The sequence below is a fragment of the Vulpes vulpes genome, chromosome 2 (assembly GCF_048418805.1).
Source record: "Vulpes vulpes isolate BD-2025 chromosome 2, VulVul3, whole genome shotgun sequence".
Classification (NCBI taxonomy): domain Eukaryota; kingdom Metazoa; phylum Chordata; class Mammalia; order Carnivora; family Canidae; genus Vulpes; species Vulpes vulpes.
In genome coordinates, this window is record NC_132781.1 from 15,210,841 (window position 1) to 15,225,900 (window position 15,060).

Here is a 15,060-nt window from a genome sequence, read left to right on the forward strand (position 1 = left end):
TATCAGCTTGTTGCCAAAATGCTTCTAGTTAATAAATCATGTTGAGAAGGTAAGCCTGTAAAGTCATGATATGACTGCAAAATACCATATTTTCTCCTTTTAGAGTCCCTAAGGTTTCATCTGTTGTAAAGATACTGTTAATTCAGTGGTAGCCTGGCTGCCTTGGATCTCAGCATTCAATTCTCTGAGATGTTGCAGGAAGAAAGAGAGCAGATCAACCAGCAAAGTTTCTCTGGAAACTGATTTCAAAGTGTTCATGAGGCAATTCTAGATCGGTCTCTTTTTATTTAACATTAGGTTGCCAACTCTATGAATTAACTATTGTAGCAGTACTAGTGAGATTTATAGTAAAATACTCTTGGGAATGCCATATAATTCACAAAGAACTCAGACTCAAGTTTGTTGTTGTTTTGTTTTTTAAATCTTGCACCCCTACTTGACGAGATGAACTCTGGATGTTATACTGTATGTTGGCAAATTGAACTCCAATAAAAAAATCTGTGCCCCTGAATGTTAATAGCAGAAGACTACTACTGCTTATCCAATTAGCTACAGGATGTAGTTAAGGTGTATCTAAAGGGTCTATTACTCCAAAGGTGGGGAGAAGGAGGGACATTCCTTGAACACTTTCTTTGTATTCTGTACTATTTTAGGTATTATACTACATGACCTCATTTAGTTCTGAACTTTAGGAATTATTATTATCTCTTTTACATAGATAAGAAAATTGTCTCAGAAACCTAAACTCTCCAAAGGTCACAGTTCCTAGAAGAAACAGGATTTATATGCAGGTAATGACTCAAAAATCCATGTTCTTTCCACTACAGCTTGTTTCTTTAAAAGTTTCTACCTCAGGGAAAATACCACAAAATCTGCTGCCTGGCTTAATATCTTTATCAGAATCTGGAACTAATTTTCTAACAAACTGGCATGGAGTAGGCTAAGCAGCATGCCCATAAGCACAGTTGTGTCTAATAAGACTGGGTGAAGAACACGTCAAGAGAGAAATAAAACCCCAGCATGATCAGAGAGGTTTAGTCTCTCTGATAAGTCATGGACAGAGGCACAGTCACATCTGGTCTCTCTTCTTTACGAGCCAGAATAAGCTCTGCTCTGGCCAGCTATGCTGTTGGTGTCTTCTTCCAGTAAGTCAGAGGTATATCTGCTTTTGAAAACACCAACTTTGTTAAAGGAATAATTCTTTTAAAAAGATAGTATGGAGTAGAAAGCACACCCCTCTAGGATTCTAGAGATCTAGGTTCTACCCAAGAGAACAGGAAACAGTTTCACACTACTCTGGTTTGTTGAGCTGAGAAAGATCATCAAATCAGAGTCCAGCTCATCAGGCAGGAATGCTGGGCATGCATGGTTGCAGGGCAGGGGAGTGATGGTACATACTACATATTTGCCATTCTTTTTTTTTTAAGATTTTTTTTATTTATGAGAGAGAGAGAGAGAGAGAGAGAGAGAGAGAGAGAGAGAGGCAGAGACGTGGCAGAGGGAAAAGCAGGCTCCATGCAGGGAGCCCCATGTGGGACTCCACCCGGGTCTCCAGGATCACGCCTTGGGCTGAAGGTGGAACCAAACCACTGAGCCATGCAGGCTGCCCTGCCATTCTTTTTCTAGTCCTTCCTTCTTTCCCCCACCTTTTAACTTGATGACTTCCAGCACTGATTTAGCATCTTAAGGCCTTTGTAAAAGGGGATATTTGTAAAATGGGAACCATGGCACCTTATTCAACTATAGGGAGGGCAGCTAGGCCACTCGATCTCTTCAAGTCCGTTGTAGCTGTGAGGTTTAAGATTCCGTTTTCCAGCATAAACCTTGTCACACTGGCTGGACTTTAATGGGGTTAGTCACTGGTGGCTTTAAAATTGGTATGGCTTTTAAAGGGGCAATTACAATTTTAAAATGATTCTACTCTAAGTCAGAGATTAATAATGTTATCAATTCTTTCTTCATATCTGAAGAACACTGAGGAAATCTGTGAAAGGGCTAAATTAATTATAGCCTGGGTTCATTAGCACAGAGAAAATTATTTAGGAATGTACAGGAATGTAGGAGAGTATTCTAAATATCCATACAGATTTTAAGTCTTACGGAAATAACAATGTGAAAAAATAAATTAACTTCATTAAAGCCCTGTCTTGAAAGAAACAGAGATGATGTTTCCTTCGTGTGAAATGTTCAATGAAGAACACTTCTCATGGCTTTCAATACCCATGCTCCATGCAATCAATACAAAATAGGCTCAGAATTGCTTATTATACAGGTCTGTGGCTTACCTGGGATCACAGAGAAATTTGGTTTTCTCTCCTTCTTCTCTCCAGATAAGCCATTCTCGAAAAGAAGGATGTACAAACATACGAGTCATGTCTCTGCGCTTGATTAGGAACATGGAGAGGTTCTCCATTCTCTGCTGAAAATCCTCCCATTCTAGGGTGCCTTCAATGCTACCAGCATTGATGGCCTGGAAGATATGTTCATCAGTCAGTGGGTGCAGAGAGGCTACTGCCACATTCAGGAGAGGCATCACCCGGTCAAAGGAAGACTGGGTTGGGAACTTCATATTGCACTGGAGTAAATAAACCTCAGAGAGCGAAACAGGAACTACTTTGTAGCTAGAGCTCTTTAACACTAGATAGCCTTTCTCTATGAGGTCAAATGTGAGTTTCAGGTATAGATAGGACCCCTGACTGAGGGTCTTGAGGTGAGAACTGAGTTTGCCAAATGTAGTATTGTCCATTTTGCCATTAAGTGAAATGTTATTCTGGATCTCTGAGCTGCTGTGTATCCGGTGCAGGATGTAAGCCTGCAGGTCCTGGTCTATGGCTTCATTCTCTTCTAGTCGATCCAAAAAAATCCTATGGAAAGGCAGCAGCTTGGTAATTTCCTAAAACAGATGGAGAGAGAGAGAGAGACAGAAAGACCTTCAGTTTCCCCTAACTCTTGTGATACACTATGAGGTCCACACATTTATTCTAAACTTCCAAGTGGCCAAAGAGGGAAATATGATCAAGTACTAGTATTCATAGGTTAAAACAAATTTGTTGCACAGATGGGACACAATTTTTTTCCTAATATTGAGACTTGGGATCATTTTTTAGAGGTCTTCATAAAGGGTACTTTAGGAGTGATTTAATGGTCAATATTCTAAATAACACTCCTTACATAAATAGAAAATGGAATGCCATGTAATTTTGTAGTTGTTGTAATTTTTCTCAGTGTTAACAATGGCATAAAGTCAAAGCACAATTCAGTAAGAGAAATGCATAAGGACTCAAAAGAATGTCATATAAAAATGTACCTTTCTAACCTTCCTAATAAGATGACTACATTTTAATGCAGACTTTTTGGAGATGCCTTATCCCAGAGGAATACTTCTAATATGCTTGGTACCTTGGTGATCTGCTTGGAAATTATACTGGGGAAAGGTGTTAGGGCTTTATGGTTACTTATACTCTGGATTCTATCTTATCGGCATACAGACTTTGGTCCTGTAAGTATCTGCCTTCTTCTGCATCAATTTCTTCTTCTCTTTTGGATCACATAGATGAATGACACCACAATTCCTCCCCTCATCTACTATCCTAAATCTCTGTCCCCATTTTTAGGAAACTTCACAGAAGAGTTCTTCCTCCTTACTTCTTATCTCTTATTCCTCCTTCCCATCGTCCTCTATTTGTTGCAATCAGACTTCAAACACATCACTTCATTGAAATGGTTCTTGTCAAGGTTTTATGTAAACTTTACCTTGACAAAACCAATAATCATGTTTCAGGGCTCATCTTCCTCAGCCTCTCAGCAGTGTTTCACAAGGTGATCATGCCTTCTGAGTAATTTTCTGTAGCTTAGTTCCACAGTAATACTTTCATTTTACTCTTAGCACACTGGCCACTCCTACCAGTCTTTTTAGCTGGCTCTTCTTTCATTTCTCAGGGCATCCAGGGCTGGGGTCTCTACTCCTTTCTCTTCTTTAGCCATTCTTACTCCCTACAACAGCTTCTTTGGTCCATGATTCTAAATATAATCTATCTGGGAATGAGGCCTAACCTGTGTTTCTGGCTTAGTCCTCTCCCCTGAGCTCTCATTGCATACTTCTGTCTACTTGACTTTGACATTGTGATGTTGCATAGACAAACTTAACATGACCAAATCAGAACTAATGAATTTTGCCCAGTGCCACAAAGCCTTTCTGTGTCAATAAACCATATTACCACCAACCTACTACCAAATTACGGGTCTTTGTGATATTTTTCTTTTCCTCATTCTGGCATTTACCCAGTTGCTCACCATGTTTCACTTTCGAATCTTCTATCTTACCCCACATTCAGCCCATCATTAAGTCCTTTTGATTCTCCTTCAAAGTATAGTTCAAGTATGACCACATCACAGGGTCTCTACCACTAGCACTCTAGTGTAAGTCACCATCACCTTTTGCCTGTACTTCTGCTCCTCTTCTTGATCCCCTACATTTTATGATCTTTATGGCCAGCAGCCAAAGGAATCTCTTAAAATGTAAAGCAGATAGCATTACTTTGCCAGGCTCCTTGGAGAGGGCTTTCCCATTGCCTTATCAAAAATAACGATCATCTCCATTTATCCTTTTATATCTATTTTATTTGTCTTCATAACACTGATACTACCTAAAATTTTAATATATGTTTAATTTTTCACTTAGTTTTTATTTATGTTCCTCACTGGAATATAAGCTTTATGAGGGCAGGGATATAGTCTGCCTTGTTCACTGTTGTATCTTCAGCTCCTAGAAAGTGCTTGACACACTTGAAGTACTTAAGAAATGTTTGTGGAAATAATGAATGACCAAATAGGAGGGTTGTTTTTTTTTTTAAGACCTATGAATTATTTCACTGTCAGAACTGAATGAAAATAAGAAAATTCTTAGTTGAAGTGAATAAAGTATCTGGGAAGTTATTACAGGTCTTGATTTATGAGAATATTGAAATTTCGACTTTGTACATTAATATGTATAACACTTTTCCTGTTCTTTGGCATAGCTGAAAAGTTAAAGTCATCTGCTCAAGTCATACTTAAAATGTCTTTTGAAATTGCAGATGGCATTACTTAAAAATACAAATGAAGATAACATCTCCTAAGCAAACATTTAGTAAAACTAGTCAGAGAATGTGTTCCTGGAAGTTTTTTTAATTCATCCTTCATCTTTAACAATCAAGCTACTGACCAGTAATAGTATATTACGTAATTTTCAGTCATAAAGATGCATTTATGTTGATTCATCCACATTCTTAAAGTTACTTTGAGATTAATAACAAACATTTGCAAGGTGGTATAGCCAGGATTATAAGTATAGTTTTTGATCAAAGAAGGCAGCACAGCTAATTGGTCAACATGTAGGAATACTACTAAGTCCCTGGGAGAGGGGAAAAGGAGGGAGAAACTGTAGACTGTAATTATTACAGGTGGTTGTATTAAAATAGTGGGATAGATATATAATGTATAAGCCTTTGATGCTCATCAAACAAAGCTATGGTTAGACAAAAAAACATTGGGAAACTATTCCAAACCAAGTATGAATGGGGGATACTGACTCAGCTACAATGAGAATGGCAGAGAGGATGAAGTCATTTATCCTTAAGCCCATATATCTTTGCAGGCTCTGTTCCACATTTCTAGTCCTTCTTTCAGGCCATTAAGTGACCAGTGAGTGAGGATGGAAGATAAAAAAGATTAAAAAAAAAAAAGATAAAAAAAAAAAACAACTTCTCTCCCAGTTGTGTGCTCCAGGACACAGGAGAGGTTTAGAAAAAACTCATCACTAAGGGAACAAGGATCTAGAACTTTTTCTGTTTAAGCACTCCCCCAGGAAATAATTTATGGTCCCAAAGCAAACAAACACATACCTGTAAACTGGTTCTAACTGTTACAATTAGTTTGAGCCAAGAAGGAAATTTTCCAATCATTTTACTCAGAAACGATACAATTGTATCCCCATAATCCGGTTTGTGAAATTCTGCTTCATTTAATCCATCAATTAAGATGATGAAATCTTCATCTGGGATTTTTCTCTCTAAGACAGAAAGAAACAGATTACTTAATAATTACCAAGTGGATAACTGAGTTCTTTTTGGGTCTTTGATCACGTATCTGTTTGGGGAAAAAAAATTAGAGAAGATCTCTTCTGTTTTTTTACTAAATGCTCAGGTACATAATTTATTATAAAGACAAAGCATAATTCATGTAATGAATTTATTTTGTTTTTACCAGGGGTGTAAGTTTTGTTACGTATGTAATGTATGAAGTGTATATCTCCCCCATGTTATCAATTGTGAGACAGCCTGAACACCACATTTATGAAAATATGCACATGGAAATTCAATTTTTCTCCTATACTTAAAAAAGCTGAATATAATGCGTTGGTTTTTTTCTATCTGATAGCATTAACGAGAATAGAATCACATGTTCTTTTGGGAATTCCACTCCCCCCGAGAAAGGTTTTATTTATTTTTTATTTTTTTTATTTTTTATTTTTTTTTGAGAAAGGTTTAATGTGAAGTCCAAAGCAATATATATGACTTCACATGAATGTGTAGTGGGAAGGAAGGATTGTGGAATGGAGAAAAGGAATCCCAGCCAATAAAGAGATCTCGAATTACGCAGATTGGATCCCAAGATCTTACAGAACTAGCAGCTTCCCAGACTATATCTATTGCAGCTTCAACGAGACCAAGCCCTTGTGTGATCTTCCTAGGATGAAGGAATCACACGGGAAAGATACCCACCACTTTTGTGTTGCACTCCCTCCTGAACTCTGTACTCTCCTAACTTGACAAAATCAGTTTATCTTTAGGGCTAGGCTGTAGAAAAAGGCTTGGTAAACTTTCAGGCTTCAGCTTTCATTAAATGCTTAGTGATTCTTGAACCATAGTGGACAAATTAGAGATTTAAAAAATCCCAAGGCTGGAATGCACACTTTAGTACAAATGAATTGCAAGTAGTAAAGCAAAAATTACTACATTTGACCCTTGAACAACATGGCTTTGAATTGCATGGGTACACTTACACACAGAATTTTTTTTTAGATATAGTACTATAGTACTATATCTTGTACTGTATAGTACAAGTTCTATAAATGTAAATATCTCTTATGACTTTCTGAATAACTTCTTTCTCTAGCTTACTTTCTTGTAAGAATATATTACATAATACATATACCAGACACAATATGCGTTAACTGACTATTTGTTATTGGTAAGGCTTTAGGTCAATAGGAAGTTATTAATAGTTAAGTTTTGGGGGAGTCACGAGTTTTACTCAGATGTTCAACTCTGTAGCGGTCCATGCCCCTAGCCTTTGGGTTGTTTAAGGATTAACTGTGGTTAGTAGGACTTGACAGGTTCTGAAGGGAGGTAGTAGGGGAAAGAAAGTAGTTATTGGATAAGTGAAGTAGAAAATAGGTTATATCTGAGGAGGAAAAGAGGAAATTGGTGACAGAAGAAGAGGTCTGTGGACTTCTGTACAAGATTGGCTCTTTTAAAAGAGTCAAGACCAACTGAAAATACATATTTTGGTTTTTCTATTTGAAAATATGCAGATTTTTAAGATTAATAAAACTTTTTATTTTCTCCCAAAAACTACAAGCTTTATATTTATAGGAATTTAACTTCAATATCCTAAGGACTATAAGTCAGTTCTCAAATTATGAAGAGTTTTAACTATTACTTTCATCTGGTGACTTTGAAATAAACTATGGATTCCAGCTCTCTTAACAATGATTATTAATGAAATAACATCCTTTGGTGACATAGTACTAAGAAAAAACATACCTATAGGGAGTCCAAAGAATTGAGAGAAAAAAGTTGTTTGGAACTAACAGACTGACCTATAAATCTGGGGGCTCTTATGTTCTTTATTTTGAGGACCATGGCATCCATAAGCATAATTGTGTCTTTAATGTCCAGAGAGGAATTTTCTAATTACGTTTTCTTGGCAGCTGTAATAAATCTATCCATTGTTCCTGAGCACCATCACCTTGCCCCATCAAGTGGTGTGCTGAAGCCATCTCCTGGGTCCAGGAGAGCTCACTGCAGTATTTTTAAGAGACAAGTTGTTAAACATCTGGTAGCCTGAAATTGGCCAAGGTGGGAATATTTATTTACACAGTGGAAACCTGCAAATATTACAAGCCCTCCTTCCCCAGCTGGCTATTAAAATTTTATCAGCAATGCCAATGCCTCCACAACTTCAATTATACCTCCCTTAACTTCACCCAGACTCCTTTATAAGAAAGCCATGATCTTCCAGTGGATAAAGTCTGGTGATAATGTATCTGTGCTGGGATTTTCTTTTTCTTTTCTTTTCTTTTTTTTTTTTTTGTGCTGGGATTTTCATTGGGAAAAACATTTCAAACACATTCTTAAGCATGAAAGATCAAGAACATGCTCTAAGTTATGATCTGGACATTTTAATGAATGAAATAATTCAATTGCTAATAAACTCAAATTCTCATTTGCATAAATTCCCAGTAGATGTTATTCATGCCATGAGTAAAGTAGACAATACATCATTTCTTCTTTAAAAAAAGGAAATATGTGCCCTACTTAAGAAAATTATGTTGTTCCAAATCTTGCCTATTTTTCCCCTTTTTGATATTTGCTTCCTTGAAGAAGTTACTTAGAAGTCATCTATTAATACAGGTGATATGAGGTATCAAAAATTTTTCATCTTTTAATAAGGACATCATGTTTGTCTAAAATTATTACCTTTTTAAAATTCAGAAGAATGCAAAGGATTTCCAAATGTTGCTAATACTGTAAAACAATGAAAAGTATTCATAAAAAATTTCCTTTTCCTTTGCTAAATGATAAGGTATCTGTTATAAATTTAAGAGATGAGGCCTTAATGATATTTAGATATCATCTCTCAAATGCAACTAGCTTTACAAGAATGCTTCTGCATGTTCATCTCTAAACTTATGCAGGTTATTTAAATACATACTCGATCATCAGCTTTAAAAGACTATACAGACAAATGAAAATTTTTTAAAAATTGGGGACTAACAAAGGATTGCTACTTCTTACTTATTATTATTATTTCTTAAAGTAAACCCTACACCCACATGGGGTTTGAACTCACAACCCCAAGGATTAAGAGTTGCATGCTCTACTAACTGAGCCAGCCAGGTGCCCTGTCATGTAGGAAAATTTAAAGTGCAACTACCGGCACCTGGGTGGCTCAGTCAAGCAAGTCCTTTGGTTCAGGTCATGATTCCAAGGTCCTGGGATTGAATCCTGCATTGGGCTCCCTGCTCAGTGGGGAGTCTGCTTCTCCCTCTCACTCTTCCCTCTCCTCTGCTTGTGTGCTCTCTCTCAATAAAAATCTTTTTTTTTTTTTAAGTGCAACTACCATCTACTATCACCATTAGTTCGTAGAATAAGAATATTTTAGTATTTAAAAAACAGGAAAGACCTAATCTATCTAACCTTTACATACATGTATATACAAAACTATATTCACACACATTCTAGGCTGTTTCTGTTTTCTTATTTTGTAATGGACAAATGAAAACTTCAAATGGACTGGTACTCGGAAGCCACTGTCCTAGCTGACAAGTCCCTGGAAGTTTTTAAGCTCTTTAACCTTTGTTTTTATTCTCTTGTAAAAATATATTCACCAGGGATTCCCTACTGCCCTTGCTTATATATACATTTAATGTATGCTGGAACTGACTTGCTTAGCAGCCCCATTCTGAGATTCTGGACCTAGGTATCTGAGGCTACAAGAGAAGAGATGGTAGCTAGTACTAAAGTCAGAACTAAATCCTACTGCATGGGATTTTACTACTGGTATACTGTATAGGAATTATCAAAAGTTAAAAAAAAAAGGCTCATATCAGAGAACATTTCTGTTCAGAAAAGCTGCCCATTACATGTGATTTTCCTTTTAGTTGTGACAACCAATTAGTATCTCCTGTCATTGCATACTGGTGGCTGAAGCAAAAGCTCACCATAAAACTTCAAAACTTTTCCATTTGCTTTATATGTATGTTTCACTATTAAAATTTTTTTTTGAGAGAGAGAGCATGAACATGTATGTGGTAGGTAGGGAGAGAGAATCTTAAGGTAGCCACACCCAGTGCTGACGCTGATGTGGAGCTCAATCTCATGACCCTGAGATTGTGACCTGAGCTTCACCAACTGAGCTACCCAGGTGCCCCCATTTGTGTTTTAGTCATCACACTTGTAGAACCTTAAAGTGTTGTGAAAATACTTTCATTTTTATTTTTTTAAAGATTTTATTTATTTATTCATGAGAGACACAGAGAGAAAGAGAGGCAAAGACACAGGCAGAGGGAGAAGCAGGCTCCATGCCGGGAGCCCGATGCGGGACTTGATTCCAGGTCTCCAGGATCACACCCTGGGCTGAAGGTGGCGCTAAACTGCTGAGCCACCGGGGCTGCCCTACTTTCATTTTTAAAAGAAAAAAATGTACAATTTGAAATTTAGCTTCTGAATCTAAACTGAAAGTGTTTTCTACTGAACTTTCCTGGAAAGAAAGCTTCCCTACCTTTAAAATTTTTTAATCTTAAAACTTGTGATAAAATTTAGTATATTTAATTGTGAAGATCTTAACTATACACTCTGATCAGTTTTGACAAATATATATACTCATGTAACTAACATCCCAATCAAAATATAAAGCTTTCATCATTCCAAAAAGTTCTCTTAGATTCTCTCCTAATCAATCATCATAGGTAATCACTCTTCTATCACACTTGTTTCTTTTGCTTAACATGATTTTGAGATTGGTCTATTTTGTTGAGTATATTATTAGATTGTTTCTTTTTAATACTATGAAGTATTCTATTGAGTGAATATACTACAATCCATTCTTCTGTTGATGGACATTTGGGTTGAAACCAGTTTTTAACTACTACGAAAAAAGCTGCTATAAACATTCTTGTACAATTTTTTTTTTAACAATGTAGATAAATGTTTTCATTTCTTTTGGGTAAACACATAGGCATAGAATTTCTTGGTCATAAAGTGGTTTTATATTTAACTTTATAAGGAATGGCCAAATAGTTTCCAAAGTAGTTGTACCATTTTATACTCCCACCAGCAATGTGTGAGAGTCCCAGTTGCTTATCATTGTCACCAACATTTGATGTTTGACTTAAAAATTTTTAATTATTCTAGTGGGAGTAAAGTGATGTCTCACTGTGATTTTCATTTTCATTTTCCTGATGACTAATGATGTTAAACTCCTTTTCATGTGCTTGTAGGTACACCTGTGTTACCTTCTTTTGTGAAGTGTCTAAATTTTTTGTTCATTAGGATTATATTGAATCTACAGACCAGTTTGGAGAAAAATTCTTATCTACAAACATGGTATATTGTTTCCATTTACTAAGTTCTTTAATTTCACTCTGCAATGTTTTGTGACTTTCACTGTGGAAGTCTTCTAAATCTTTTGTTAAATTTATTCTTAAGTATTTTGATTCTACATAGAATATGATTTGTTCCAGTTATCTACTGCTACATCAAACAGAGCGGGGTTACTCAAATAGCTCTGGGCTGAAATCATCTGGAACAAAAACTCACATTGCAGGGCTAGAATGAATAGTCAATTAGAACACTTATGTAGTTTGTACTTCTTTACTTCTCATGTGACAATGCAATCCTCCAAAAGCAAGTGTTTCAGTGAACACGATGGAAACTGCATGGACACTTATGACCTAGCTTCAAGATATCATATAGCATCACTTTGCAGTATTCTATTGGTTGAAGCAGTCATAAGCCTGCTAAAATTCAAGAGGAGGAATTACAGATCCCCAACTCTGGATGGGAGGAATGTCAAAGAATTTGCAGCCATCTTTTAAAACTGCCACACTGCTGAGGTGCCTGCCTGGTTAGACTGGAGAAGCAAGTGACTTTTGATCTTGGGATCATGAATTCGGGTCCCAAACTGGGTGTGGAGATTACTTATATAAATAAAAAAGCTTAGGGATCCCTGGGTGGCGCAGCGGTTCGGCGCCTGCCTTTGGCCGGGGGCGCGATCCTGGAGACCCGGGATCGAATCCCACATCGGGCTCCCGGTGCATGGAGCCTGCTTCTCCCTCTGCCTGTGTCTCTGCCTCTCTCTCTCTCTCTCTCTGTGACTATCATAAATAAATAAAAAAAAATTTAAAAAAAAAAAACCCCACCCTGCTACATTCCTTATTTAGTTTCAGTTTTTGTTTTCTTCCAGTATAAAAATACAATAGATATATGCATATTGGCCTTATAGCCTGGAGTTCTGCTGTATTTATTATTAGTTCCTAGTAGGTTTATTTTTTCTTTTGTAGATTCCTGAGAGTGTTTTAGGTAAATAACCTACAAATAAAGACAGTTTTATTTCTTCCTTTCCAATCTTAACTATTTGGTTGTTTGCTTTCCTATTGTGCTAAACTTGGGCTACTAGTGAAATGTTGAATGCTTAACTTAAGTGATGTGAGTGAGAACATTCTTGTCTTGTTCCTGATACTAGGGGAAAATATTTAACATTTCATTGTTAGCTGTATGTTTTCTGGAGTTTTCCTTTATTAGACTAACTTTTCTTGTATTCTTAGTTTGCAGATAGTTTTTGTCATTAATTGTAATATTTAAATGCTTTACTGTATTTGAGAACATCATGTATGCATATATTTTACATAAATATGTATTTATATAAAGACATAGATTTTCTCATTTATCTCATTAATATGATGAATTGCACTGATAAATTCTCAAATGTTAAACTAACATTGCATTTCTCATTGAGTAGGACTAATTGGTTTGCTATTAGTTTTTTTTTTTTTAGGATTTTGCTATTATGGTCATGAGGAATACTGATCTGTAATGTTCTTTTCTTACAAATTCCTTACCATATTTTGGTTTCAGTGTAACATTTGTCTAACAAAACAAGTTGAGAAATGTTCCCATCTCCTCCAATTTTCTGAAAATGTGTGATAGACATTTTTTATCTTTCCAATTTTACTGCTTTTACAGAAATATTATTTCTTCATTAAATATTGAAAACAATTCATCGGTGAAACGAAGCCTGGAGTTCTTTTGTTGAAGATTTTTTTTCCTTTCAAGTTATAAATTAAAATTAAATAGATAAGGGCTATTCAGATTTTCCGTTTCTCCTGAGTCACTTTTGGTAAGCTGTATTTTTTAGAGGATTTGTCCAGTTTATGTTGTTGAATTTATGTTATAAGGATGTTTATAATAATCTCTTATTTTTCTTTTAATGTCTATAGGAACTGTAGTGCTATCTCCCTTTTATTTAAAAATTTTTTGAATATTTTATTTATTTCTTCATGAGAGACACAGAGAGAGAGAAGCACAGACATAGGCAGAGGGAGAAGCAGGCTCCCTGCAGGGGAGGATGTGGGACTCCATCCTGGGACTCCAGGATCACACCCTGGGCTGAAGGCAGATGCTTAAGTGCTGAGCCACTCAGGCGTCCCACTATCTCCCTTTTATACCTGATTTTCTTTTTTAAGATTTTATTTATTTATTCATGAGAGACAGAGCCAGAGACATAGGCAGAGAGAGAAGCAGGCTCCATGCAGGGAGCCAGACATGGGACTGGATCCCCGGTTCCCAGGATCACGCCCTGGGCTGAAGGTGGCGCTAAACGAGCCACCCAGGCTGCCCATATACCTGATGTTAATTTGAGTTTTTTCCCCTCATTTTCTTGATCAGTCTTGCTAGGGATTTATTCATTTTAAATATTAATTTCTATTTATTAATGTCTGCTCTTGTTTTTACTATTTCCTTCTTTCGCTTACTCTGAGTTTATTTTCCTCATTTTTTTCTGGTTTATTAAGCCAGAAACTTAGACACTGATTTTACACTACTCTTTTTGAGATACTTTATAAACTTCCTTTGTGATTTCTTCTTTGTTTAATGGGTTATTTAGGAGTATATTGTTAAATTTCTAAATATTTGGGGATTTTATTTGTATCGATTTCTCATTTAGTTCCATTATCTTAGATAATTTCTATTAAGATTTGAGTTTTTTGAAACCTTCAGACATGGTTTTATGGCCCAGAATATGGTCCTTGTGCACTTGAGAAAAATAGATATTCTGCAGTTATTGGGTGGTATTCTACAAATGGCGAGTAGATCAAATTGGTTGACAGTGTTGTTGAAATCTACACATTTTTTTATCTGCTTGTTCTAATACTTAACTGAGAGGTGTTAAAATCTCCAGTTATGACAGGATGGAGTCTCACAAAGGGCTCCCTGCATGAAGCCTGCTTCTCCCTCTGCCTATGTCTCTGCCTCTGTGTTCTCTCATGAATAAATAAATAAAATCTTAAAAAAAAAGGGGAGAGGGAGGGGATGCCTGGGTGGCTTCAGCTCAGGGCCTGATCCTGGAGTTCTGGGATCAAGTCCCACATCAAGCTCCCTGCATGGAGCCTGCAGGCTATGTCTCTGCCTCTCTCTCTCTCTCTCTCTGTATCTCCCATGAAAAAATAGATAAAATATTTTTAAAAAAATCCAGGGGCAGTCTGGGTGGCTCAGCCGTTTAGCGCCGCCTTCAGCCCAGGGCCTGATCCTGGGGACCTGGGATCGAGTCTCACGTCAGGCTCCCTGCATGGAGCCTGCTTCTCCCTCTGCCTGTGTCTCTGCCTCTCCCCACACCCCCCACCTCTCTCTCTCTCTCTCTCTCTCTCTCTCTGTGTCTCTCATGAATAAATAAATAAAATCTTTAAAAAAAATTCAGTTATGATTATTTGCCTATTTATCTCTAGTTCTATCAGTTTTTGACTCGTGTTCTTTTTCACTTAAAAAACTTATTTTGAAACAATTTTTAAATTCTTTTTAGAAAACATTTATTAGTGAAGTACATTTGATATACAGTGTTATATTCATTTCAAGTGTACAACATAGCGATTTGACAATGATTCATGTAATCTGAGCTTCCATTATTAGGCATTTACACATTTAGGATTTTATCTTCCCAGAAATTGATCCTTTTATTTTTATCTCAAATGGCCCTCTGGTTAACATTTGTGTTAAATCTTTTTTTTTTTTTTTTTTTTTATTG

At 36.5% G+C, this 15,060-nt stretch overlaps 1 protein-coding gene across 20 annotated transcripts in view; it reads right to left on the reverse strand.

Annotated features, from left to right (window-relative positions):
* Window positions 1–15,060, reverse strand: part of TANC2 (tetratricopeptide repeat, ankyrin repeat and coiled-coil containing 2) — a 478,177-nt gene that overhangs the window by 61,043 nt on the left and 402,074 nt on the right. For all 20 annotated transcript variants that reach the window (XM_072746843.1, XM_072746841.1, XM_025999546.2 and 17 more), the window contains 2 exons: window positions 5,883–6,049; window positions 2,286–2,893 (listed from right to left, as the gene is read on the reverse strand). In XM_072746843.1, the coding sequence (XP_072602944.1) occupies window positions 2,286–2,893; window positions 5,883–6,049 (775 nt within the window). The remainder of the gene's footprint in view (window positions 1–2,285; window positions 2,894–5,882; window positions 6,050–15,060) is intronic.